This window comes from Thamnophis elegans, chromosome 4 (genome assembly GCF_009769535.1).
Source record: "Thamnophis elegans isolate rThaEle1 chromosome 4, rThaEle1.pri, whole genome shotgun sequence".
In the NCBI taxonomy this organism is placed as follows: domain Eukaryota; kingdom Metazoa; phylum Chordata; class Lepidosauria; order Squamata; family Colubridae; genus Thamnophis; species Thamnophis elegans.
In genome coordinates, this window is record NC_045544.1 from 11796032 (window position 1) to 11819877 (window position 23846).

A 23846-nucleotide genomic window follows, 5' to 3' on the forward strand; every position below is an offset into this window, starting at 1 on the left:
TGGGTTGCTGCCAGTTTGGCCTGGATCGGCTGAACCAATAATAGTGGCGGGATGCTCTGCCCACCTGCCCAGACGCTTCTGCGAATGTGCACAAGCAGAGCAAGCACAAGCGCGTAAACTGGTAGTAAAAAAAATTAGCAACCCACCTCTGAGATGAATGGTTGGCAATGTGCTCTCTTTCCCTGGGCCTCGAATTTGGGAATGGGGAGTTTCAATCTGAGATTGACTTCTTCCACATAGGGGGAAGACAGACAGACAGACAGTCTTGATGTCCCAGGGAAATTCGGGGTTTGTTGAACCTGGAGTGCATTCCAATTAACGCAGAAGTTCCATGTGTCTTTAATAGCTACAGAAAAAAGGGCACTTGTGACTTTAATTTGACAGCAAGGGCAGGGTTTTGTTCTAAGGCTATGAGTCTTAAAGGGTTACAATCAGAAAATCATGTCACCACTAATAACCACAAGTTATTTGGCTAACATAGACCCCCAAATGTGGATACTATTGGTCAAAAGTGGAGCCCAAGGTGTGCGCTATTGTTCCCAGGCAAACGTGAGCCAGTTGACAGGTGCCTTATCTATTCCACTGCTACCCACAACTAACTTGCACCTCATTCCATTTTGAAGGGAAATTTCTAAGGCCTTCCACCACCTAAACTCTCACTGCTTGTGATTTTGACTTATTAAGACATGATGTTTCAGGGGGAAGGAATTTGACAACTGATTATCCCATAAAGGTCAATCTGGCATCATGCATAATATTCCTTTTTGAAGCTTTAGAGACCTTCTTCCCACTCTATCACTTTATCCAAGTCCCCATTTGAAAAATATCATTTTATTAACAACTGCTGCATTTTCATTTTCTCTACCGTAAGACTATGGCTACTATTTCCAAAAACACATACAGTATTTTGGCTATAGATCTGTATGAGAATTCCTTTAGTATTATATGTTGTCTATCTCTGGTTAAAGAATGCAGAAGCCAGACTAATGGAATGTAAACTTTTAAGTCTTCTCTCTGAGCCTTCACTGCAATTCTTTTTTTCCCTTTGTCTACAGAATATTTGCACCACGACCACTGCATTTTTACATTTCTTCTTCTTAGCCTCCTTTTGTTGGGTTTTAACCGAAGCGTGGCAGTCATACATGGCTGTCACTGGAAAAATTAGGACGCGGCTCATAAGGAAACGCTTTTTATGCCTTGGATGGGGTGAGCTCCTGTTATTCAGCTGATTTTTTTCTTTTTCAGCTTAGTGTTTTTGCATGAATAACCTTTGGAATATGAATGCTTGTTTCAAGAATCTTGGCAGGTAGTAAGGAGATTGTACTGTTCCTATACTGAATATCAATACTGGAATATTGATAGAATAGCAAGCAAGCATATTATTTAATTCCATTGATTTGCTTCCAGGTCTGGCTGGTAATGAATTCTCCATAGTTTACTAAAGTTTATCATACTATAACTTACTGTCTTTAGATTTTCCGTAAAGATGGTAATATGTAGACTTTTCAAAGCATAACAGTCCCTGTGATCAAAATCAATCCATTTTTATGCTGTATCTTCATTATATAATATATCAAATGCTTTAGTGATGGGACTGGTCACAATGCAAGATGGGATAACAGGAGTAGTTGACAAGTTAATGGTAGGTGAAGGATATACTTGAGTTATTGCTGGTAAAAATATTCTTTCCATATAATTTGTATCATAAAGCATGCTTTTCTCATCCAAGCATGAAAACCAATAAGCAGTGTGATTCTCACAAATAATCCCTTCTATAAAAACTCTACTGATAGCCACAGTAAAACTGTAGCTGGAGGTCACCTATTCCTAGAGCTACCAGATGAGGGATGCAAAAATCCAGATTAACACTAGTGAGCAGCAAAGAGGTAAAGACAATTTGAATGCATTGCATTCAATACTTTTAGCCCATCTTTGGTAACCTTATCCAACCTTATTTATCTTACAGTGATGAAATTATTTAACCCTTATAACTATGTCCTGAAAGCCAAAAACCATATGGACATTAAGGCCCACCAAACAGATCAAAGAAAGAGGTTTCTGGCCCAGGTAACACCATTTGCACACCAGAATAGAGTACAGATAGGAACCAAATCGAGAACAAATCAATGAGCTGAGAATAAGTACTAGCTCTGTAAGGTTTCCAGACATCTTAATTATTTAAGTAATAGCTGAGAAAGGCTGCCCTTGTACTGTCATGACTTCCAAAAAACCACTTCTTCAGAATCGATCGCAAAGTCTCCCAACTTTAGTTGCTTGTTCTTGTGGGTATAGATAGACACTGTAATGATCCGATGCAATAAATTAGCTGTATACCAAAGCCTTTCTATCACCTGACTCGTGATACTGAATACTCTTCTTTATATATTATTTAAAATATCTTATTAGAAAATAGTTCAGAATCCTATTTTACTGTTTTTTTTTTTTTTTCAGAAACAAGGGCAATATGGCCTTAGGAAAAAAAATGGGGAAAATGTCTTGTTTTCTGGGGCATGGCAAATAAACATAAGAAACAAAAGGGATATGAATAGGAAAGCCGTATGCCTAAGTTTCATTTTATGAAAAACCCCAACCACAGGTTTTGTGGCACCATACGGGTATGAGATCTCTAGCAGGATGGTCTTTAGATGTGCAGATCATTATGTAGAGAGGGAAATAACACTGGAGTTTCTCTTGCAGGTTTGCCAGCATTGGTCGTGGCCATATCAATAGGTTTTACCAAGACTAAAGGCTATGGAACGACTCAATAGTAAGTCATTCTATCATAATACGTCTTGTTTTCAAGGACAGTTCCTACATTCCTCTTTACCACATTGCCTGCATTTGACTGTTTGACTGTATTCAGATCTAGGATTGACACCGAGGGTCTTTAAAAGTAGTCCATGGTTCCCCATCTCTCTGACGGAGGTGTGGCAGGAAATAAACATACACAGTCAATTGCGCTCTGTAGAATTTGGCATGCTTTTACCTTCATGAGCAACAAATCATAGAATGAGTAGCTGCTTCTTTTGGTTATTCTTGTCTTTGCCTGGAAATTCAATTTCAATAACCCTAAAGAAAAGGAAACATGCACTGGAACAACACCATACAATAAGCCATTGTTTTGCTTAATCATGGTTTCTTGAATTATTGTTGGTTGGGACCAGTGGTGGGATTCAAATAATTTAACAACTGGTTCTCTGCCTTAATGACCAACTGGGTAGGCGGGGCTCAGTGTTCATGTGACTGGGTGGGTATGGTCAACATAACGTCACTCACGCCGATGGGCGCTTTGCCTTAGCTGTTACAATGTAATAAGGGTTAACCGGAGAGGCAGTTTCTGTAAGCAGGGCAATAAAGATCAGGCTAGAAACAACACTAGAATGTTCCCTTCCTTCCTTCCTTACAGGATTAGCCCTGTAAAGTGGAAGAAAACACAAAATGAGATATCTTCCAACAACTGGTTCTCTTAACTGCTTAGAAAGTTAACAACCGGTTCTCTCCCGGGATTCAGGTGCGAACTGACTGAATCCCACCACTGGTTGGGATGTTACATTTTGAGCATTACATCTTGATTTTCAAACCCCAATGGGTAGACTTACACAACAATCAAAGCAAAAGCCAACCGAACAACATCAAATAACTTAACGTGAGAGCTCAAAAAAAAAAAAAAGGCAAGAGTAAATCATTGTGTAACTGGTGTAGCATTTGTTTCTTCCTGTATTGTTGTTTCCCAAGTTTGGGGGTGGAAGGAAAAAGGCTTAACTGTTATGAAAACTATAAGTGGAACATTTTGGTCCCTTTGCAGTCAGAGCAAAGATAATTGTGAATATGGAAAGAGGACTCATTCCAGTACCCTATCAAATATAGATGAAGTTAAGACTGAAAGCATTAGAAGCCACTGATGAATAAACATCCACATCAGCTTTTGGAGCCTTGGATGAAAACAGCACTTATCTGGATATTTATTCATGTTCTGGGTTTTGGTAAAGGATCAGAAGCTTGTCAAGACTCTGCCTTATATCAATTCTAGTCAAAAGAAAAATATTTTTTTAACTTTTTAATTGAGGGCTGAATCATTTCTTCAGGGCTAATCTGTTAGGTGGGTGGGTGGAGACGTAGGAGCACAACTCCTCTTTTTAACTGTCTTTCTGACAGCTTCCTCTGCCTTTCTTCAAAGGATCAAGTTAGAAGGGAGGAACAGCTTCTATCAGAGGCTGGAACTGACTTTTCCTAAAACTGATTTTGAAATTAGGCTGGGAACTAGATATAGTCCTAGTGTTCCAGAAGGCAATGAGTAGACTTATTTTAAAACAGGTGCTTGATATGTACTGCAATTGTCTAGTGACTGCTTAGATAGAATTTTTTTTCACATTGGGTTTGTCTGGGGTGGTTTTTTAGCAATAGCAATAGCAGTTAGACTTATATACCGCTTCATAGGGCTTTCAGCCCTCTCTAAGCGGTTTACAGAGTCAGCATATCACCCCCACAGTCTGGGTCCTCATTTCACCCACTTGGGAAGGGTGGAAGGCTGAGTCAACCTTGAGCCGGTGAGATTAGAACCGCTGAACTGCAGATAACAGTCAGCTGAAGTGGCCTGCAGTACTGCACCCTAACCACTGCGCCACCTCGGCTCTTTTGGTGGAATATATTAGAGATTATGTTTTATACTGATCTTTTAGAGCAGAGTTGGGCACCAGGCACCAAAAGGGGCACCACAAAGTTGAGAAAGAAAAAAAATGAAGATTTGTACAGTATCTACAAAGGAGGGGCACTAAGATTTGTCAGTGCTTAAGGCACCAGTGAGCCTTAATCCACCACTGGATGGATGGGTGGGTGGGTAGATGGGAGGGAGGGGGAGGGAGAGGGAGGGAGAGAACGAGAGAGATGATGGAAGTGATCTTATTTCATCCACTCTTGCCAGAGATGAAAAATGACCTGACCCTCACCACATTTGCAGCTGCTAAATGAGGGAATGACAGCTCCTAAAGTATGGGGAAGATGCAGTATCTCCCTAAAGACCGTTCAGTTTAAAGGGATTAACAGCTCCTTATTTTGTGAAGAGTGGTACACGCGCTCTGCGCAACTCACTAGCCTGATTTCATCACATTAATAACTTTAATTTAATGCCTTAGTGTCTTAAGTCAGGAAGTGTTCTGAATTGTAAATTATCATCAAAGAGCTATTTAAATATTTATATGGAATAAATTCAAGGCTACAGCCTTATATTTCAGACATACCTTTCCGGGATAACAACTGAGCGAATGCAGTGAGCTTTCTGAGCAAACATGGATAGGTTTGCTGTTAACTTACCAAATGTACTTAAGATGGTATCCCTTGTTCTTTGGAAATGAAACACAATGGATCTTTCTCTTCCTTTGTTTTTGGTCTCGATATTGTTCCCTTCTCCAAATGTACTGGAGTAAAAGAGTTGGGGAATTGTCCCAAGCAAGTGAATGAATCTTGCACTCAAACTACATCTCTCAATTTCCCAGCAATACAATCCTTGTTTCAGTGGACTGAGGGAAAGATTGGAAAGGGTGTGAGGGAAAGAGGAGGAGGAGGAGGAGGAGGAGGAGGAGGAGGAGGAGGAGGAGGAGGAGGAGGAGGAGGAGGAGGAGGAGGAGGAGGAGGAGGAGGAGAAGAAGAAGAAGAAGAAGAAGAAGAAGAAGAAGAAGAAGAAGAAGAAGAAGAAGAAGAAGAAGAAGAAGAAGAAGAAACAAGATCTGTTTGTGTGCCCTGCCTTTTGCTTGTGGTTATTCTCCTTAGGATTTCCTAACCTCGGTCATTCTAAGATATGTGGACTTCAACTCCCAGAATTCCCCAGCAAGCATGGGGAGTTGAAGTCCGTACATCTTAAGCGTTGCCAAAGTTGAAAAACACTGCTTTAAAGTCTTCATTGGTTGAAGCCCTTAAAAGATATTTTAATGTACGTAGGATTAGCCCTGGAATGGGAATTTTAAAGGCTGTTTTTAAAAACCTTCCCATCCTATCCTTATAAAAGCTTTTTTAAAGAAAACCAATATTTTCTTCAAACTGTCATACCTCAAAAACTGTTTAATAAAAATAAGGGTGATTTAAAAAAAAGACAGAGAATGCCAATTCATGACAAACAGGCTTTTTTTTTTCTTCAAATATAATTATTCCACACAGAATAAAAGAATGCCCCAGATTTCTTAAGATGTGCCAACAGTATTTTGTAACAATATAAGTTCTATGGTTGTTTGGGCTGAACTGTATGGCAGCATTTAGCCTGGCTTAGTTCAACTTGAACTCAGATCCCGTTAGTACTTGGAAAGGAGCCCACCAAGAAAGTTGGAAAGTTGAAAACACATCTGGAAAAAGGCAGTGTGAAATTGCAAGGTTATGTTCACAAGACAACCCAAGACTGATCTCAAAAGTGATTGAAGTTATAAGTGAACTGCATTTTTTTCCAAGACTGAATTCCTGATTGTTGCTGCTTTACCAGGTTTTAAAAGTGTGAAACGTGATTCTGGAACAATTATATTATGAACCAGAGATTGATTTAGGTTATATACTGTTCAGCAAGCTTTCTCTTCTGTGCCACACCTTATCATTTGCTACGGTGTAGGTCTTTCTTATAAATGAAATTCTGTATATTCTGTATTTCTAAAAAGAGTGGTGAAAATGGATTATTTTTTTTAAAAAAAATACTGTTTTAAGATGTGCTAGCCTGAAAATGTAATAAATAATACTTGCTATATTTGGTGAAAGCACCTTGAAATCTAGCAAAGAGGGAATCAGTGAAGCTTTGCACTGGATAAGCATACAGATGCTACACCTTATTAATTTATACTAGTTCTTTTTTAATATTTCCAGTTGCTGGCTCTCTCTTGAAGGTGGACTTCTGTATGCTTTTGTTGGACCTGCAGCTGCTGTTGTTCTGGTAAATATTTCTGACATTTTTAATAGTCATAAATAGATGAAGAATTAGAAAAAAAAAATAGATGAGCATTCTTTTTTTATTTGTATCAACTGTACTGTATACATTTATTACATACTTTTTTTAAAATTTGTTTATGATCTCATAACTGTTATTAATAATATGTATTTATAACAATTTTTCCCTATAGTTAACAATATACTTGAAGATTGCTTTCTTAACATCCCATAGATCCATCTTATCTTACAACGGTCCTACTTCTTCTTCCCTCCCTCCCTCTTTCCTTCCCTCGTTTCTTCTCTCCTACTCCCCTTCCTTCCCTCCTTCCTTCCCTCCCTCCTTCCCCTTCCCTCCTTCCCTCCTTCCTTCCCTCCTTCCTTCCCTCCTTTCTTTTCTCCTCCTCTCCTTCCTTTCCCCCTTCCTTTCCTCCTTCCTTCCCCCTTCCTTCTCTCCTACATTCCCTCCTTCCTTCCCTCCTTTCTTCTCTCCTTCCTTCCTTCCCTCCTTCCTTCCCTCCTTTCTTCTCTCCTTCCCCTTTATAAGCTTTGCATATTTTAATATATTTAATACATTTGCAGTTTTATTTGTGAAATAGGATTGTGTACTATTTTTTTCTGTATGAGACAGTGGTGGGTTCTGGATTCCATTCCAACCTATACGGTTGGAACGGCCCCAGAATCACCCACAGGCACGTATGCAGCGTGCACACACATCCACGTAGCATGTGCATGCGTTGTAGCATCAAATGATGCTTCCGCAAGTCTCCGCAATGCTCCAGCTGCTCGATGGAGTGTCGCGCAGGCGCCATACGCGCCATGTACGTGCGTAGAAGCGCCAAAAGCTTAAAGCACAGGTAAGGCACGTGGGCGGCTGGGTGGGCCCTCCGGAGCACTGTACCAGAACGGTACCCGGTGCTCCGGTCAGGATCCGGTACGCTCGTACCGGGACGTACCGTCTGCAACCCACCACTAGTATGAGATTAAAATCTATAAAAAAAATATTAGAATACTTAGAATAAAAGTATGACTTATTTCTTGCATTACGAAATTATGTTTATACCGAAGACTTTAATTACAAAAACAAACATTCCCACCTTAATAAATTTCTGTCCATACCTTTCAGAACGTCTTTCCTCAGTCAGGTGCCCCCCGAAACTATTAGACTTTAAATTCCATAATCTTCTGTCTTCATGGGAATAAGGGAGATGACGTCTGAACTCGCTGCTTTTGAATAGGAGCCTTGCTCTTTTAATTAGTGGGGGAAAAAATCTATTTTATTTTGTTTATGGCATAAACTTGATAATGAGTCGATCTATTAAATTATTCTTGTCCTCTAGATTCAATCAAACAAACAAGGTTTGCCCATTCCATCTGGAATGGAGGCCAGAGGTCAGTTTATTCAAACAACAGGCATTTGCTCCACAGTGTTGGGTTAGCGTATATACAGCTGTAAATAAGAGGCTTATTATGAAGCGATCCAATGCACAGAGAGAGTTTCAGCCACTCCTGAGCAAAGGGCAATCTGAACACAAATAGCAGCCTGTGAAAAGGTAACAGTTATCTCAGCAAAATCACCTAGTTTTCATGTGCTTAAGTCTCCAAGTACACAGAGCAAAATGGTGAGTAATTGTTTTGTGACTAGACCTTAGGGCATAGTCATTTCAGGGTTATGTAAAAATGCTGCTTGAATTTAGCTGACAAAACAGTACTCCTGGCATTCCATCACTGGCTCCACCTAAGGATATCAGCTTCCTTGACATCTCCCATCCTTCTTCAGGTTATATCTTCTCTTGGCAGAGATGCAGGAAAAGAGTTATAGTAGAGCCCTCTGCATCCAGGGTTTTCCATGGGTACCAGTTACATATGTAACTGATATAGAGTAAAAGCACATTTCTATACATCCATCTTCTGCCATCTTATCTGATCTTTAAATCACATATTTTAATTTTACCTTCTTTATTGGATCAGTGGCAGTGAGTAGAAGATTGGAACCATCCAAATATTAAAAGGATAAGGGGGTACCCAGGATACTCCTGTAAATGTGTTAACTCTCTCTCTCACTCACTCACTCTCTCTCCCTCCCTCCCTCCCTCTCTCTCTCCCACTCTCTCTCTCCCACTCTCTCTCTCCCTCCCTCTCTCTCTCTCACTCACTCACTCACTCTCTCTCTCTTCCACTCTCTCTCCCACTCTCTCCCTCCCCCTCTCTCTCCCTCTCCATCTCCCTCTCTCTCTGTCTCCCACTCTCTCTCCCTCTCCTTCCCTCTCTCCCACTCTCTCCCTCTCTCTCTCCCATTCTCTCTCTCTCTCCCTCTCTCCCCCTCCCTCCCTCCCTCCCACCCTCTCTCTCTCTCTCTCTCAAACTACATGACTTCATTTCAAACATCCTACTATATTCATGTTTTAAATCCTACATGGTCTTATCAAGATATCCAACGATTATACATCTATTATGGCCATCAGATTATTTTCAATAGACAGTAAAAAATTAAAAAATAATTTTCTTCCTTTCACAGTTGTACAGAAGTTTATACAAACAAGGAAAATGAATAGACTCTTAGTGTAAAGCCAAAGTAAAAATATCACACTCTTAAATAAAGGTGTTACTTTTGTCATTGGCAGTCTCCTGTGTATAAAAGTGTAATGTGCCAAGGAGTGTGAAGTGTCAGCATCTCAGTCGCGCAGCTGGCTCATAACGTTGTGCAATGTAGGGGCTATAAACTTTATGAGCAACCATGATTTTTCAAAGATTTTAGATATCAAAATTATTGAGATCTTTATGTATCCCAGCTGAATTAATGAAATCTTTATGAGGTAAGGTCCAGTTAGAACTTAGCTGCATAGTATTAAATTTAATGGTCAGTCCAAAACAGATTGATTGTGATGTTTGAATGCGCTGAAATGTATTGGAAACATACTGGAAAGTTTTCATAAACAATATATCTTTGGAAGAATAACTTAATATAACTCAGAAGAGAGTTCATAAGAATTTCTGATCTATGATGACAAAATAAAAAACCCTCAGTAACTCAATAAACTATATTGGTTTAAAAATTAAAATTAGACTTCTGAACCCCTTGATAACCAAGCTTGCAGCTTAAATGTGATATATATCTCAATTAGCCAGGGTTCTCTTAACGAATCAGCATTGGCTGCGAAATGGATTAGATGAGATCTTGAGCTAAAATCTGCTTTACCTCAGCCTAATGAATTATTGTAAGAATGTTGCTATAAATTCATCTTTCTTTCATAATTCCTCTAGATTAGGGCAAGCAACTGATACATAGTATCAGTGGGTGATTTGATGACCTAAATGGCAGGAATCATGTCAGATACACACATGGAACCAGAATTTATTGTTTTTCCTTTGTTCAGAGACATGCATGCGTTTGTAAAAGTACATTATCTTATTTTAGAGTGTAGCCTACAATTTCTATGTGTTTCTTGCTTTAAATCACAGGAAACTGCCAGCAATTTTTTGACTTTTGCATAGAGAGGTTTCAAGGGCATGCAAAACAGAGCCACTTTGAAACCCTGGAATTTATGATTTTTTTTTATTTATGCTCTAAACTCCTTCTAAGTAGATAAACTTCAATGAACAGTGTAACTCAATATTTGTCTAAATAAAAGTAAATCTGAGTTAAACAAGATTCATTTCTCAGGTAATCTTTGCATATGCATGTTTGCGGAATTAATGAATTTAATCTTATTCAAAAATTGTATTCCCAATAGAATTATAATGTTATTAGACATCTTTTTATCCCATTTGCTCCTAGAATCTGGAGATATTCAAGACCGACTATTTCCACTTTTTGCATGCAAAACATGTGAACTGTGATCCTTCCTATCCTGTTCCCATAAAATTAAATTATAATTATAGTTTGATGTCTAGTCCGAACCTAACAGTGCAAAACAGACAAGCAGAATTCTATATTGCTCAGTGTCATATAGTTATATTTCTGTATATGTGTTATAGTATGTGTATACCAGTGGTGGGTTTCAAAATTTTTTAGAACCTCTTCTGTAGGTGTGGCCTGCTTTGTGGGAGTGGCTTGCTGGCCATGTGACTGGGTGGGAGTGGCTTGCTGGCAATGTGATTGGGTGGGAGTGGCTTGCCAGCCGTGTGATCAGGTAGGCATGGCCAACTTGTAAAATGTGGTGAAACTCACTTAACAACGCTCTTGCTTAGCAATCAAAATGTTGGCTCAGAAACTCTGGCATTTGAAGCACACAAGTCTTAAAGCTGTCAAGTTACAAGACCCTTGCACCCCTAACCCTTTAGAAAAAAAACTCCCAGGGGTGTTCAAACTTGACAGCTTTAAGACCTGTGGACTTCAACTCCCAGAAGTCTTCCTCTCGCTCTTCATCTTGATGATGTGCAGACGGGCGGGGGGAGGGAGCTGGAACCGGTTCTAAACAGCACTGTAGATTTGTGGAACCTCTTCTATAGAAGAAGTTAGAACTGGCAGGAACCCACCCCTGGTGTATACCCATTTATATCAAATGCTAATAGAAGGTTACCACTGAGGACTATAAACATCCAGGTTTATCTTGGATACTACAGGCAAGGATCACATTTATTGGCTGATTTAGAGGGCATGGCATCTTTCTGAAATAGCTAGTTCTCTCCTGAATGCAATCCTTGAATCTCTTTGCTTTGTAAGAGTCACAGATGCTGAGATATAGGATCTAAATTGTTGTTCCTATTTCTTTAAATTTATACCAAATGTATTAAGGTTAATGTTTCATTCAGTGTCATTAAAGGGGCAACTGTTACTTTTTGTTTGTTTGTTTCATATTTAACAGGTCAACATGGTGATTGGCATCCTTGTGTTTAATAAACTAGTTTCCAGAGATGGAATCCTAGATAAAAAACTCAAACACAGAGCTGGGTAAGCAAAAGTTGGAATGTATCAATGATGTATTACTAAATTCTGTCTATCGATTGTTAGAGTCACCACATGTATTTTTATTTAATTTCACTTTGAGCCTTTTTCTCTTAATTTAACTTCCAGTTCTATTCATCTTCAAATTGATGTTGATCTTATTTTTCCTGATGAAATGTGACTGAGCAACAGAAAAATAATAAAACACAAGTACAGTTGTATTAAGTTAAAAGGGGGGGGGGGAGTGAATAACCATGCATGTCCATGCTTTGAAATTTTCCTTGGTTTTGGTACAAGTTGAGTATTTAGAATTATATAATTTTGATTAGTGGGGAAAAATCCATTTTTAGAAATGCCAGAAGCATTCTAAGATTTAAAAAAAGTATTAGAACTGGGTCATTTGTGTGATTACTTATGGGTTATGAATCAAGAAGAATTAGACATACTATTTCTTATGAGCCGAGGTGATGCAGTGGTTAAATGCAGCACTGCAGGCTACTTCAGCTGACTGCAGTTCTGCAGTTCAGCTGTTCAAATCTCACCGGCTCAAGGTTGACTCAGCCTTCCATCCTTCCGAGGTGGGTGAAATGAGGACCCGGATTGTTGTTGGGGGCAATATGCTGACTCTGTAAACCGCTGAGAGAGAGCTGAAAGCCCTATGAAGCGGTATATAAGTCTAACTCTTATTGCTATTGCTACTAAGCAAGCAAGCTAAGCATTAGTGTCTCTTGTTTTCTCAAGTTATTGCATCTCCAAGGTGCAAGTGACGTTGGGATTCGAAAGTCTGTTAAATGAATATAAAAACTTATATTTATCCTCAGGGGTATTCTCTGAGCTTGGTTGTTTGCTTGCAAATGTTTCATTACTCAAACTGGTAGGTGTCATCATTGCTAGTTCTAGTCCCAATGTCAGTATTTTTTCTTAGAGAAATGGGGAAAAGATGATTACCGTAGTCTAAATTTGACTCATATCATTTCTACATGCCCTCATTCTGTTTCATTCTTCTTTTCCCACCTCGGTGGGATTCTGTGCTCTTAGCACTTAAGTGGAAGGATGAGTCTGTGCTTTTCAGAGATTTTCATTCACAGGAGATGATAGTGAGGAAATTTTGTCAATTTACTTTTCTCCTCCCATTCCTTTATTCTTCCAAAATAGACAGAAAGCTTCAGGGGCATGAAGAGGTCATGAAAAATGACTCCCCCACCTGCATTTACCAATTTCAGAATCTATGCATTTAAGCCAAGGCATTTCTTCACATACAAATCAAAAATTCCACCTATAATGCTTTATTTTGAGGCATTCAAAGGTTTTCTCAGAAGAATGTTATTGCAGCCTTCCTTTGCTATTAAGAAGAATGGATTGACCTATTTTTCCCCCCACTAGGCTGAGCTCAGATGTGATGAATTTGAATAGATGTGTGTGTGACTATGTGCATGTTGTTCTTTTCGATTTTTTTAAATTTTTCTCTGGTGTAATTGATAAAAATCTATAATGCTACATTTCACATTTCTGTGATTTCCTTTAAATTTTCTCTATCTGAAATGTTTTTGAGTATCACCGGTCCATTAATGCAATGCTGCATAACACAAGTTTTATCCAGTCAAAATTTAGCTCTGTTAATTCCAATTTAATTTGGGAGTATATGTTTGGCTATCTTGTACTTATCTTGTTGATACAAGAACTGATACAAGAACTGAATAGAGCAAGAAGCCAGATTTATGTCAATCACTTGTTCTGAAAGGAATAGGTACTAGCTTCATCATCTCTGCTCCTTTCTCTCTCAAAATACTTGATCAGCAATATTTCATCATCTTTATCACATCACTCCCCCCCCCCCAAAAAAAGAACTAACTTTGGTTGGATCCTACTATGAGATGTTTTGTTATTGGTTAGGAATGCTTCATTTGATATATATTTGCATTTTTTTAAAGAATATTTACTAATCTAATAAAATAGCTTTCTGAATCCAGCCGGTCTTTCACAGTCTCCTAGGGGTTTTCCCCTCATCAAATTGAGAAATGGTTAAACTTCCAAATATTCTGAAGTTGGCCAGCTGTACCCTCATGGACTTCCATAACAGTCACCTCCTCTTTTGCATCAGTTGATCAATGTTCCTGTAGAAAGCAGGGTTGTCTATAACAGTAAGAATGGGAACAACTGTTCACTTCAATTCTGCTCCCATTTTTATCTTCTCAGCTGTAAATTTCTTTTGAAAATTGTATATGAGTTTGAAAAGTTTGCAAACATTTCAAAAATTCTGGATAAATATATTTTGCTTTTTGAATCTATTTTTGTTTCCATTTTTTTGTTTGTAATGTACAATTTGTTATATTCACTAAGGGCACAGAGACACACACACACACACACACACACACATACACACATACATACATACACTCATTTTGTGCACATTTTTAAGCTGTGAACCACACTGAATGTTTTTGTAAAGAAGCAGAATTTGTATACAGACAGGTTTCATTCACTTGTAAGTTGAGAAGTATGAATTAGTGGATAGATATCAAATTATTAAAATTATCGAAGTTAACATCAATTTTCAACATATCACAGTGCAAGAATGTTTAGTCTACATCATCACGTTCCATAGACTGTACACAACATTTATTTATTTATTTTCTTTTATATATGCTTTTATGTAGCTTTGAACAAAACAAACCTGAAAATAAAAATTACCATTGTGTAAGAGTCTCATTTCCCACACCATGTTTATGTGTACAAAACAAATGAAAATCTGAATACTTTCCACTTTATTTGTGTGCTTTATTTGTATGATTTGTTCTAGAAATAAGTGATGCATTGTTTCTTTTTTAAAAAAAACCTGTACCTTCTGCTTCAGAAGAACCTTTTTATTTCATTCTATGGCTTTAAAATAAAACTATAAATTATTATAACTAAAGGGGTTGGAAAGTGCAATATTTTACAAGTCAGTTGAATATTTTTTTTAATGTTCTTCTTTTGTCTTCAGTATGTAATAATAACTACTTTAGCTGGTTTAAAAAAAAACTTCCATCATAGAAATAAATTAAGATGAATAGAAGGATAAAAATAGCCAGATAATGAATTTGTCATAAAAACAGTGAAAATAGACAGAAGCAGCTGCTAGGTGCTGCAATATAGAATCTCTACTAGTATCTGTATAAATATGTGTTAATCTTAATGCTTTTGTACTGTGTTTTATTAAATTTCTAGCCTGAATTAACACTTTCATTAAATTTCATTCATTTCAAACTCTATTCAGACCAGCATTAACTTAAATTCAGTGGAAACTTCAGAGGGAAAGCCATTTCATACATTCCCACGATAGATTGACAGAACCGTACTCATTCAGGGGGATGTTCCAATTTCAGTGGAAATGTGTGTAATGTATTTTTGCCCTCTCAATCTGCTCCATTACTCTATTAAGAGCAAATCCTTATTCTTCCCGAATGGTCTGATTAGAGGGGCCATTCTGTTGTTTGTCTTAACCTTCCACATGCATGTTTCCTTCAGTGTGATCAATAGAACATTTATCTATGACGATTGGGGCAGGACAGGCTTCAAACCTTACCGAATGGAAGAATTAGACCTTGGATAAAATGAAGCCTTTCCCCTCCCCCAATAGAATGAACATGTTTTCGATGTGTAATTTTTTTTTTAATGTATGGTTTTCTATATAGGCTTAAAATCAATCAGAGTGTTTCACCCTGAATAAGTCAACTTGCTATTTTTTTTTCTTGCATGACATCATATTTGAAAAGCTAAATTTCAGCAGTGACCAAAAATTCAATATTGTGTTCTTTTTTGTGGGTGTTCTGTTTGTTTGCAGTCAGATGAGTGAGCCTCATAGCGGTTTGACGCTCAAATGTGCCAAGTGTGGAGTAGTTTCAACAACAGCTTTGTCAGCCACCACCGCCAGTAATGCCATGTTAGTCCTAATCATTTACATCTTCTTGTTACAAATCTTATGCAGTGCATGTGAAAAAAAAATGCTACAGTGATGAAAGATTAAAACTGCTAATATTGAACATAATTAATTGTTTTAAAAAAGGGGAAATGGCAACCGCACCTTATAATTCAGCTGGGTAATATTTTACAATGTTAGTTTTTCTAATAACTATATAATGTCATGGGTTTTCACATTTAAAAAAAATGTTGCCATCCTTAAATTAGATTTATATATTTGGATATGCCTGTCTCTCTAAAGTTGGCTTTTTTGTTGTTGTTTCAATAGTCCTACAATCTTCTTGTCACTGTTTTTTTTCCCCCTCTCTGCCCCTGTTTAGGGCATCGCTGTGGAGTTCCTGTGTGGTTCTACCGCTCCTGGCTCTCACATGGATGTCGGCAGTTCTGGCAATGACTGACAAGCGATCCATTTTATTTCAGATACTCTTTGCTGTATTTGATTCATTGCAAGGGTTAGTCATTGTCATGGTTCACTGCATTCTCCGAAGGGAGGTAAGAAATCACTTCCTGCTCTTCCTTGTCTTCCAAAACTTCTATTGCGATGACATTTTACAACAACCCAGGATGCTTCCTGAGCTGTGGCACCACAGTGGTTAGAATGCAATATTGAAAGTTAACTCACTGCTCACTGCCAGGAGTTCGATTTTGACTCAGGCTCAAGGTTGACTCAGCCTTCCATCTTTCTAAGGTTGGTAAAATGAGGACCTAGATTGTTGGGGGGGGAATATGTAAACCGCTTAGAGAGGGCTGTAAAGCACTGTGTAGCGGTATATAAGTGCTATTCCTAAGCATCTGACTTCAATCAACCAATCTAACTATCCTTGAAATGATAGTTAGTCCCACATAAGAGGTTACACATAAGAGGTCAAGACTATAAGTCTTGTTGTACTCAGTGTTGAGTTGATCCACAATGAGCAATAGCAATAGCAATAGCAGTTAGACTTATATACCGCTTCATAGGGCTTTCAGCCCTCTCTAAGCGGTTTACAGAGTCAGCATATCACCCCCACAATCTGGGTCCTCATTTTACCCACCTCGGAAGGATGGAAGGCTGAGTCAGCCCTGAGCCGGTGAGATTTGAACCACTGAACTGCTGAACTAGCAGTCAGCTGAAGTGGCCTGCAGTACTGTAGGCTCTACCCACTGTGCCACTCTCGGCAATAGCAGAACTATGACAGCAAAAAGGCACCACCTCCTGTAGTTTATCTGCTAACACATGTCAGCCTCTTGTAGCCCAAAGTGTTGTTGTCCTCACTGAAAGCAGTGCAGGTTATTTGCAAACAGGGGTTGTTTTTCCCTCTTCCAAGCTTTTGTTAGGAACGGGCAGCTCCGTCTCCAGAGTCTTTGTTCATTTCCAGCTGACCCTACATACATTAGATCACATTTTCTGCATTCATGAGTACATCTTGAAGAGTGTACTGGGTTGTTGTTGTTTTTGCTTCTCAATTCAAGGAGTCACATATTCTATCGTGAATTCAGTGTGGCTTCTGCTAAAGTAGTTGGGGTTTTCCTGGTCCCCCTGAGAGACCATTCCATAAACAGAAAGGGAAAAAAAATACAAAGCCACAAGATAGCAATAGCAGTTAGACTTATATACCGCTTCATAGGGCTTTCAGCCCTCCCTAAGCGGTTTACCGAGTCAGCATATTGCCCCCAACAACAATCCGGGTCCTCATTTTACCCACCTCGGAAGGATGGAAGGCTGAGTCAACCCTGAGCCGGTGAGATTTGAACAGCCGAACTGCCGAACTGCAGTCAGCTGAAGTAGCCTGCAGTGCTGCACTCTAACCACTGTGCCATCTTGGCTCATCTCAAGATAGAATGGGAAGAAAATGGGGCCTGCCCCACCTCACCTCCAAGGCAGACAGAAGCCCTGTATTTATAGCCCAACAAGTAGCATTTCATTCTGGGAATTAAGGGACCAAACAAATAGTTGCAGATGGTTGAATGAAAAAAACAGTCTTCTACAACGTCAATAGTCTGTCATTGAGAGGTAGTGGTGGTAAAAAAGGAGGCATCAAGATACCTCTGGCAACCACACTGGTTTGGGTCATTACATTCATGCTCAAACCCAGCTTCAGCTTAACATGGCAGTCTTGTTAGATGGAGGCTACTTTGTCCTGAGGAAATAAATAGTAGGGCAATCTCAGGTTTCAATAAGCAGAATATAGATTGGTAGATAGTTGGCAATAGCAATAGCAATAGCAGTGGACTTATATACCGCTTCATAGGCCTTTCAGGCCTCTCTAAGCGGTTTACAGAGAGTCAGCATATTGCCCCCAACAATCTGGGTCCTCATTTTACCCACCTTGGAAGGATGGAAGGCTGAGTCAACCCTGAGCCGGTGAGATTTGAACCGCTGACCTGCTGATCTAGCAGTAGCCTGCAGTGTTGCATTTAACCACTGCGCCACCTTGGCAGATCTTCAGAAGACTGATAATAGAACTGTTGGTGGTGCAATACTGGAAGAAGGAAGATTTGCCTACTATTCAAGAATGGACATTGAAAGTAACAAACCTAGCTGAGATGGCTAAAATATCTGCATATCTTAAGCACCATTCAAACAAGAGATATAAACTGGAGTGGAAAAGATGGATTGATTATATTCAAAATAAATATGGGACCAAGAAATTTCAGTTAGCTTATAACTAAAGAAACCATGAATAATATAAATTGTTTAGAGCTGGCCTAGCAAGGAGGAGTTAAAGCTCAAGTGAAAGATGTTATTAACTTTTTTTTCTTTTTAAGCTTATTTTAGAATGTTTTTGTTAAAGATTGATACCTTGTATTGGTTCTGGGAAGTCGGGGGCGGAGGGAAGGTTGGGGGGGTTGGGGGGAGGGTGGGGGGAGGGAAGTAAATATTTGTAAAAGTTTGTTTTTTAAAATTTTCATTAAAAAAAAAGAAGACTGATAATAGAGACTCAAGTATTTCTAACTCCCAATAGGTTATCAATAAATATTTTCCATGCCAGTGTATTAGATCACTATAAGAAGAAAACTATGGGGTCCTATGCATGAATCAGGCTCCATCGGGTATAAGAAACTGCACCTGATGGAAACTAATTCTTAGGCTGAGCATATGATCAGGAGGTTCTGAATTTTAAATATATAAGAATCTCATTTGCTACCCTTCTAATTTTGAGTCTGATGAATAAATTTCTTGGTTTTTTTTTTAAAAAAAGGGGGAAATAGATTTGTCAGACCTATAATCCGTCTATTGGTCCTACCAAGATTATATTTTCAATCATATTGAACAAAAACTCTGAGTGGGCTCAAAATTTTGAATAGCATGATAAATAACTTCAATTTCTATGTATGGTTTCAAACCCAATCTCCATTGGTTGACTATAAGTTTAGAACTTTTGCTGCCCTATTTATAGTTCTGTCAGCCACAGCCTGCATGGGAGCCATCAGAGATTATGGGTGTTGGAGTCCAGAACAGCGGAAAAACATCTAGGTGTCAAAACCCGCTAACGTTGCCACTATTTAACACAAATACCCTGAAGCAGATGATAGTGAATGCTTCTCAATTTGCCTACCCACGTGGAAGGGTGTTATAAAAAAAATGTAAGATCCAACATATTTAATCTTATATTAACCATATTTAAAATGCACCATTTATATGCATGAATTAAAAAAGTCTACCACACCATCTGTTTTGGCACTAGGTAACTTTCTATCTGGAAAATAATGTGAGGAAGACTAAAGTGTTTTTGCTTTGAAGGTCTTCCCCAATGTACTGATTTCTGCTTTTATGCATTCAGGACTTTAATTAGGTGTCTTTCCCATCTAAAAAAGTACATGAGTTCCAAAGTGCTTTATTTAGATAGCATAGTTCATTTTTTTTAGTAAAATTTTAAAACATGCCTATATTGTTGGATTAAAGGATAATGAATTCCATATCTCATCCCTGTCATTTATCCATGTGAGATACGGAATCTGCCTTTAGCAGGCAAAACAATCAATCTGAATGTCAAATGACTTGTCATAGATAATGTCAAATCTTAGAGTAAAAATCACAGCAGTTTTGTTCTGTCACCGCAACAACATAACACATAGAAAGCATCAAAAACATCATCAATTCATCAATTTTCAGTCTAAATTCTAGCTCCAGCAAAGAATAGCCAAGGTCAAATTGATACTGCTCACCCTCTGCCTTGCCATCTCCAAACAATGTCGTTGCTTTGCTTCTGAAGCTATATATCTGGAGAAGAAATACGTCTGCTTCATTTGTGATAACCTGGCAAAAATCAGCTCAATCCTTTGGCTAAAGTTCACAAGAGAAATCACTCGCCTTTCTTGTCCCTGTCATATGACGGGATCTTCCCCGAGATCACTTTATAGCTTTCAAAACGTCTCTTGGTTGAGGTTCTTTGCGTGTTCTGTCTTCCTTCTGAAGCTCCATTCCAAAAACCGTATACCCTTATTTATTTCTTGCTCTTCAGAGCCCTCTCTAATTGGCTTAGCAGCCCTAACACCCAACTAAGAGAAAAAAATACATTTCATAAAGTTGCATGCCCATATAATTGTATTCCCTGTATTGCAATCCTCTAACGCCATCATTGCCTGTGCTAAGTGGGAGGGGTGCAATAAGATCTGGACATTCACACATCCGTTGTTGTTTTTTTAATATATCCCACAATCAGAAAAGTAGACTGGAAAGAGATTTGCCTTATTCTTCCATTTGCTATTATAAAATAAAATAAGAGACATTTCTTACAGGGTGGAATATATTGCTGGTGTTGTACAGTATTGATGTGATTTCTTTAGTGATAGTAATCTTTCATTTGAATAATATGTGGATGAGAAAAGGAAATCTAAAATAATTAAGGGCTTGCATTTAATCCATCCCAAGGTAGCTTGAATCAAGACCTAATCCAATATAGAGTGAACCCAGTATTGAAAATTGGGTACCTAGGCATTTATATTTAAATAAATGGGTATCTTGGTCACTAGTTCAATAATAAAATTATCCAGACTTAATAAATAATGAATGAAAGGTAGTGACAGGAAACGCAATAAAAAAATAGCTATCAATCTTTAATTTATATATCTCTATTCAATTTATCAAGGGACGTGGTGGCGCAGTGGCTAAGACACTGAGCTTGCTGATCAGAAGGTCAGCAGTTTGGTGGTTCGAATCCCTAATGCCACATAACGGAGTGAGCTCCCGTTACTTGTCCCAACTTCTGCCAACCTAGCAGTTTGAAAGCATGTAAAAATGCAAGTAGAAAAATAGGCACCACCCTTGGTGGGAAGGTAACAGCGTTCTGGGTGCCTTTGGCTTTCAGTCAAGCCGGTCACATGACCACAGAGACATCTTCAGACAGCGCTGGTTCTTCGGCTTTGAAACGGAGATGAGCATCACCTCCTAGAATCGGAAATAACCAGCACATATGTGCATGGGGAACCTCTATCTTTATTCAATTTATCATATTTCTTTATTGAGAAGGGGACCACATTCCTATGCAAAACTAAACCATAATATGCAAGTGAATGTTCATACCTGATAAACCAGCCATGATAGTTAAATGTGATGATTTCTTAAGTTCACAATGCAATTTACAATTTTGGCTGAATATTTGGAAATTAACGAGAATGTTCATAAAAAAAATCAGAATTCCTGATTTACCTGATGCGCTAAACAAAGAACGTGCCAGAATGTTCCCTCGTTAACCGGATACTAGAGGGAACGTAGACTTCCAAAATTCACACGTATTTTCTTTCAGTTATACATATAGTGTAAACTGCGACCATGTATGTTACATGTCTGCTAAAGAAAGAGAAAAATCAAATGCCTAACTATTCCATGCTCCAAACCTAATTTGACCTGGCGTATCCTAAAGTTTGGTGATAAAGGGAGATGCTGTTTATTGTCTGCCGTTTTTCTTTAAAAAAAATATATGCTTAGCATCCAACTGTGCCACCTCCTGAGCTGCCACATCGTTAAGTATTGTGGACTTTTTTTCCAAACGGACATGGGAAGAGAGAAGGCAACTTTTAAGAGGAGCTTTGAATGGTTACTGTTGCCAGGGAAACCACTACCCTAGTATCCGCACGTTCAATACATCTCTATCCCTCTCCCCCCCCTCTCTCTCTCCCCTCCCTCCCTCTCTCTCTTTCCCTGTTTGGCTTTGAAACAACCATGCAGCTTCATGTCATTGGGGCGGAGGGAGGGGGAGAAAGGGCCATATAGGACGGACTAGCCCATTTTCACTCAATGTGGGTGGGAGAAATTTCAAGACAGACTTGGTGATGCTCCATTCTTCTATAAACACCCAGAGTATGGCAGACGGTTTGATCTTGATATCTGGGGAAAGGCCAATAAAGAGACAGTCAAAATTATGTTCTCCCTCCATCCCCAGCATCATTTTAATTTCCAGTTTGGGGATTATGGGGCTGTTCATTGCAGTTAGAAGCTTACAATGCCTTTGACCAGCCTTAGTTAGCTCACCTCTCCAGAAAAAAAAAACTTGATTTGATTATTATTATTAATAATATTCATATGAGCCATTAATACACAGTCTAAAGACCACAAAAACCCCTCATCATTTTTTTTGTGTGTGTGCAGCTTTTATACAGGATTTTTGGAGCCCTTTCTGCTCTTCTTTTTCTTTCCACTTTCCAAAAGATTGGTCAAGCATGGAGATCAAAATCATCGTTTCCCTCCACTAGTAAGTGGATGGTGAGAAGGATAGAGATTGTCTATGAAGACAATGCTGCGGACAAAAGCCCTGATAATCGTTCTGTACATTCGACTAGTCAGAGATAGCACCTTCTTTTATCAGGCTGTAGCTGAATATATAGTTTTAGTTTTTTAGTTTATTTATTTGTATGCCGCCCTTTTTCCTGGGGGGACTCAGGGCAGCTCACAATCAAAAGGAAGGGGGAGACAGACTTTTACATATAAGACAGTACATGATTAAAACGCAACATTCATACCATTCGGGCGGGTTACAATCTTTAGCCCCAGGCCTGACGCGATAGCCAGATTCTAAGGGCTGTGCGGAAGGTCTGGAGGGTGGTGAGGGTACGAAGCTCCACGGGGAGATCGTTCCATTGGGTCGGGGCTACCACCGAGAAGGCTCTCCTCCGCGTGGTGGCCAGTCGGCATTGGCCAACGGATGGAACTCGGAGGAGGCCTAAACAATGAGATCTAATGGGTCGTGTGGAGGTGATCGGCAGTAGGCGGTCTCTCAAGTACCCAGATCCACTACCATGAAGGGCTTTATAGGTGGCAAGTTATATATTATTGTTATTCAGAAACAATCCCATTCCTGCAAGTGAGATGAAGCAAATTTGCTTTGCCATCTCAACTCATGCTGCTAGTCCATGACGTTTTATGGCTGAAATTTGCTGCCAAAATTCATGTGAGATGGAATTACATTGCTTACGTGTGTCACTAAAAGTGACAGGAAAGATTTGCACTGTAGCCATTTCAGCCATAGTCCAACCTAGAGAAGTAGAATATTTTCCCCGGAGTGTCAGTGGAACAGACATGAATCTGCATGTTTGAGCTTTCAAAGGATTACGTCCTGGTGAGTTTTCTTCAAACTGGTGCCGTTCCTCCAGAGATGTTGAGAATTCTAGAATTTGGGTGTAAACACAACTGGAGGGCTTGTAGTTCCATCTGTTACACGATTAGCAAAAATAAACCCCAATGAGAGAATAATTATGCATTGTTCTCCAGAACAAAGCCATGGAGTATGCAGATTAAATTTATGGAGTAAAAGAAAAATGAGGAAATTTGAAACTAAGTCATTTCAGTGGGCAAATAATACAATGCGAGGAAACCAAAATCCATCTATAATGACATTTTATTTGTTTTGCTTATTGTAGTTGCTTTTACACTGGTTCAATTATCTTAAGTGGCTCACAGCAGCAGCCTAAAACAAAATAAAGCCATAGCTTTACAAATGGAAATATTTAATAATTACTAATAAGTTAAATATTCATAATATTCTGATCACAAACCATCACACTATATATGCTCGGCGTGACCCGACAAATGCACGCATGACAAAAGCGTGCTGACAAAACCGCGGCACTAAAACCGCGATGTCATCAACGCGCCGACAACAGCGTGCCGACAACAGCGTGC

The 23846-nt window shown here is 38.9% G+C and overlaps 1 protein-coding gene across 1 annotated transcript in view; it reads left to right on the plus strand.

The window, feature by feature from the left end:
• The window catches only part of ADGRB3 (adhesion G protein-coupled receptor B3), a 556344-nt gene that overhangs the window by 488042 nt on the left and 44456 nt on the right, over positions 1 to 23846 (plus strand). Inside the window, exons 19-24 of the mRNA XM_032214959.1 lie at positions 1056 to 1206; positions 2698 to 2767; positions 6838 to 6904; positions 11706 to 11791; positions 15609 to 15707; positions 16066 to 16237. Of these exons, the coding sequence (XP_032070850.1) occupies positions 1056 to 1206; positions 2698 to 2767; positions 6838 to 6904; positions 11706 to 11791; positions 15609 to 15707; positions 16066 to 16237 (645 nt within the window). The remainder of the gene's footprint in view (positions 1 to 1055; positions 1207 to 2697; positions 2768 to 6837; positions 6905 to 11705; positions 11792 to 15608; positions 15708 to 16065; positions 16238 to 23846) is intronic.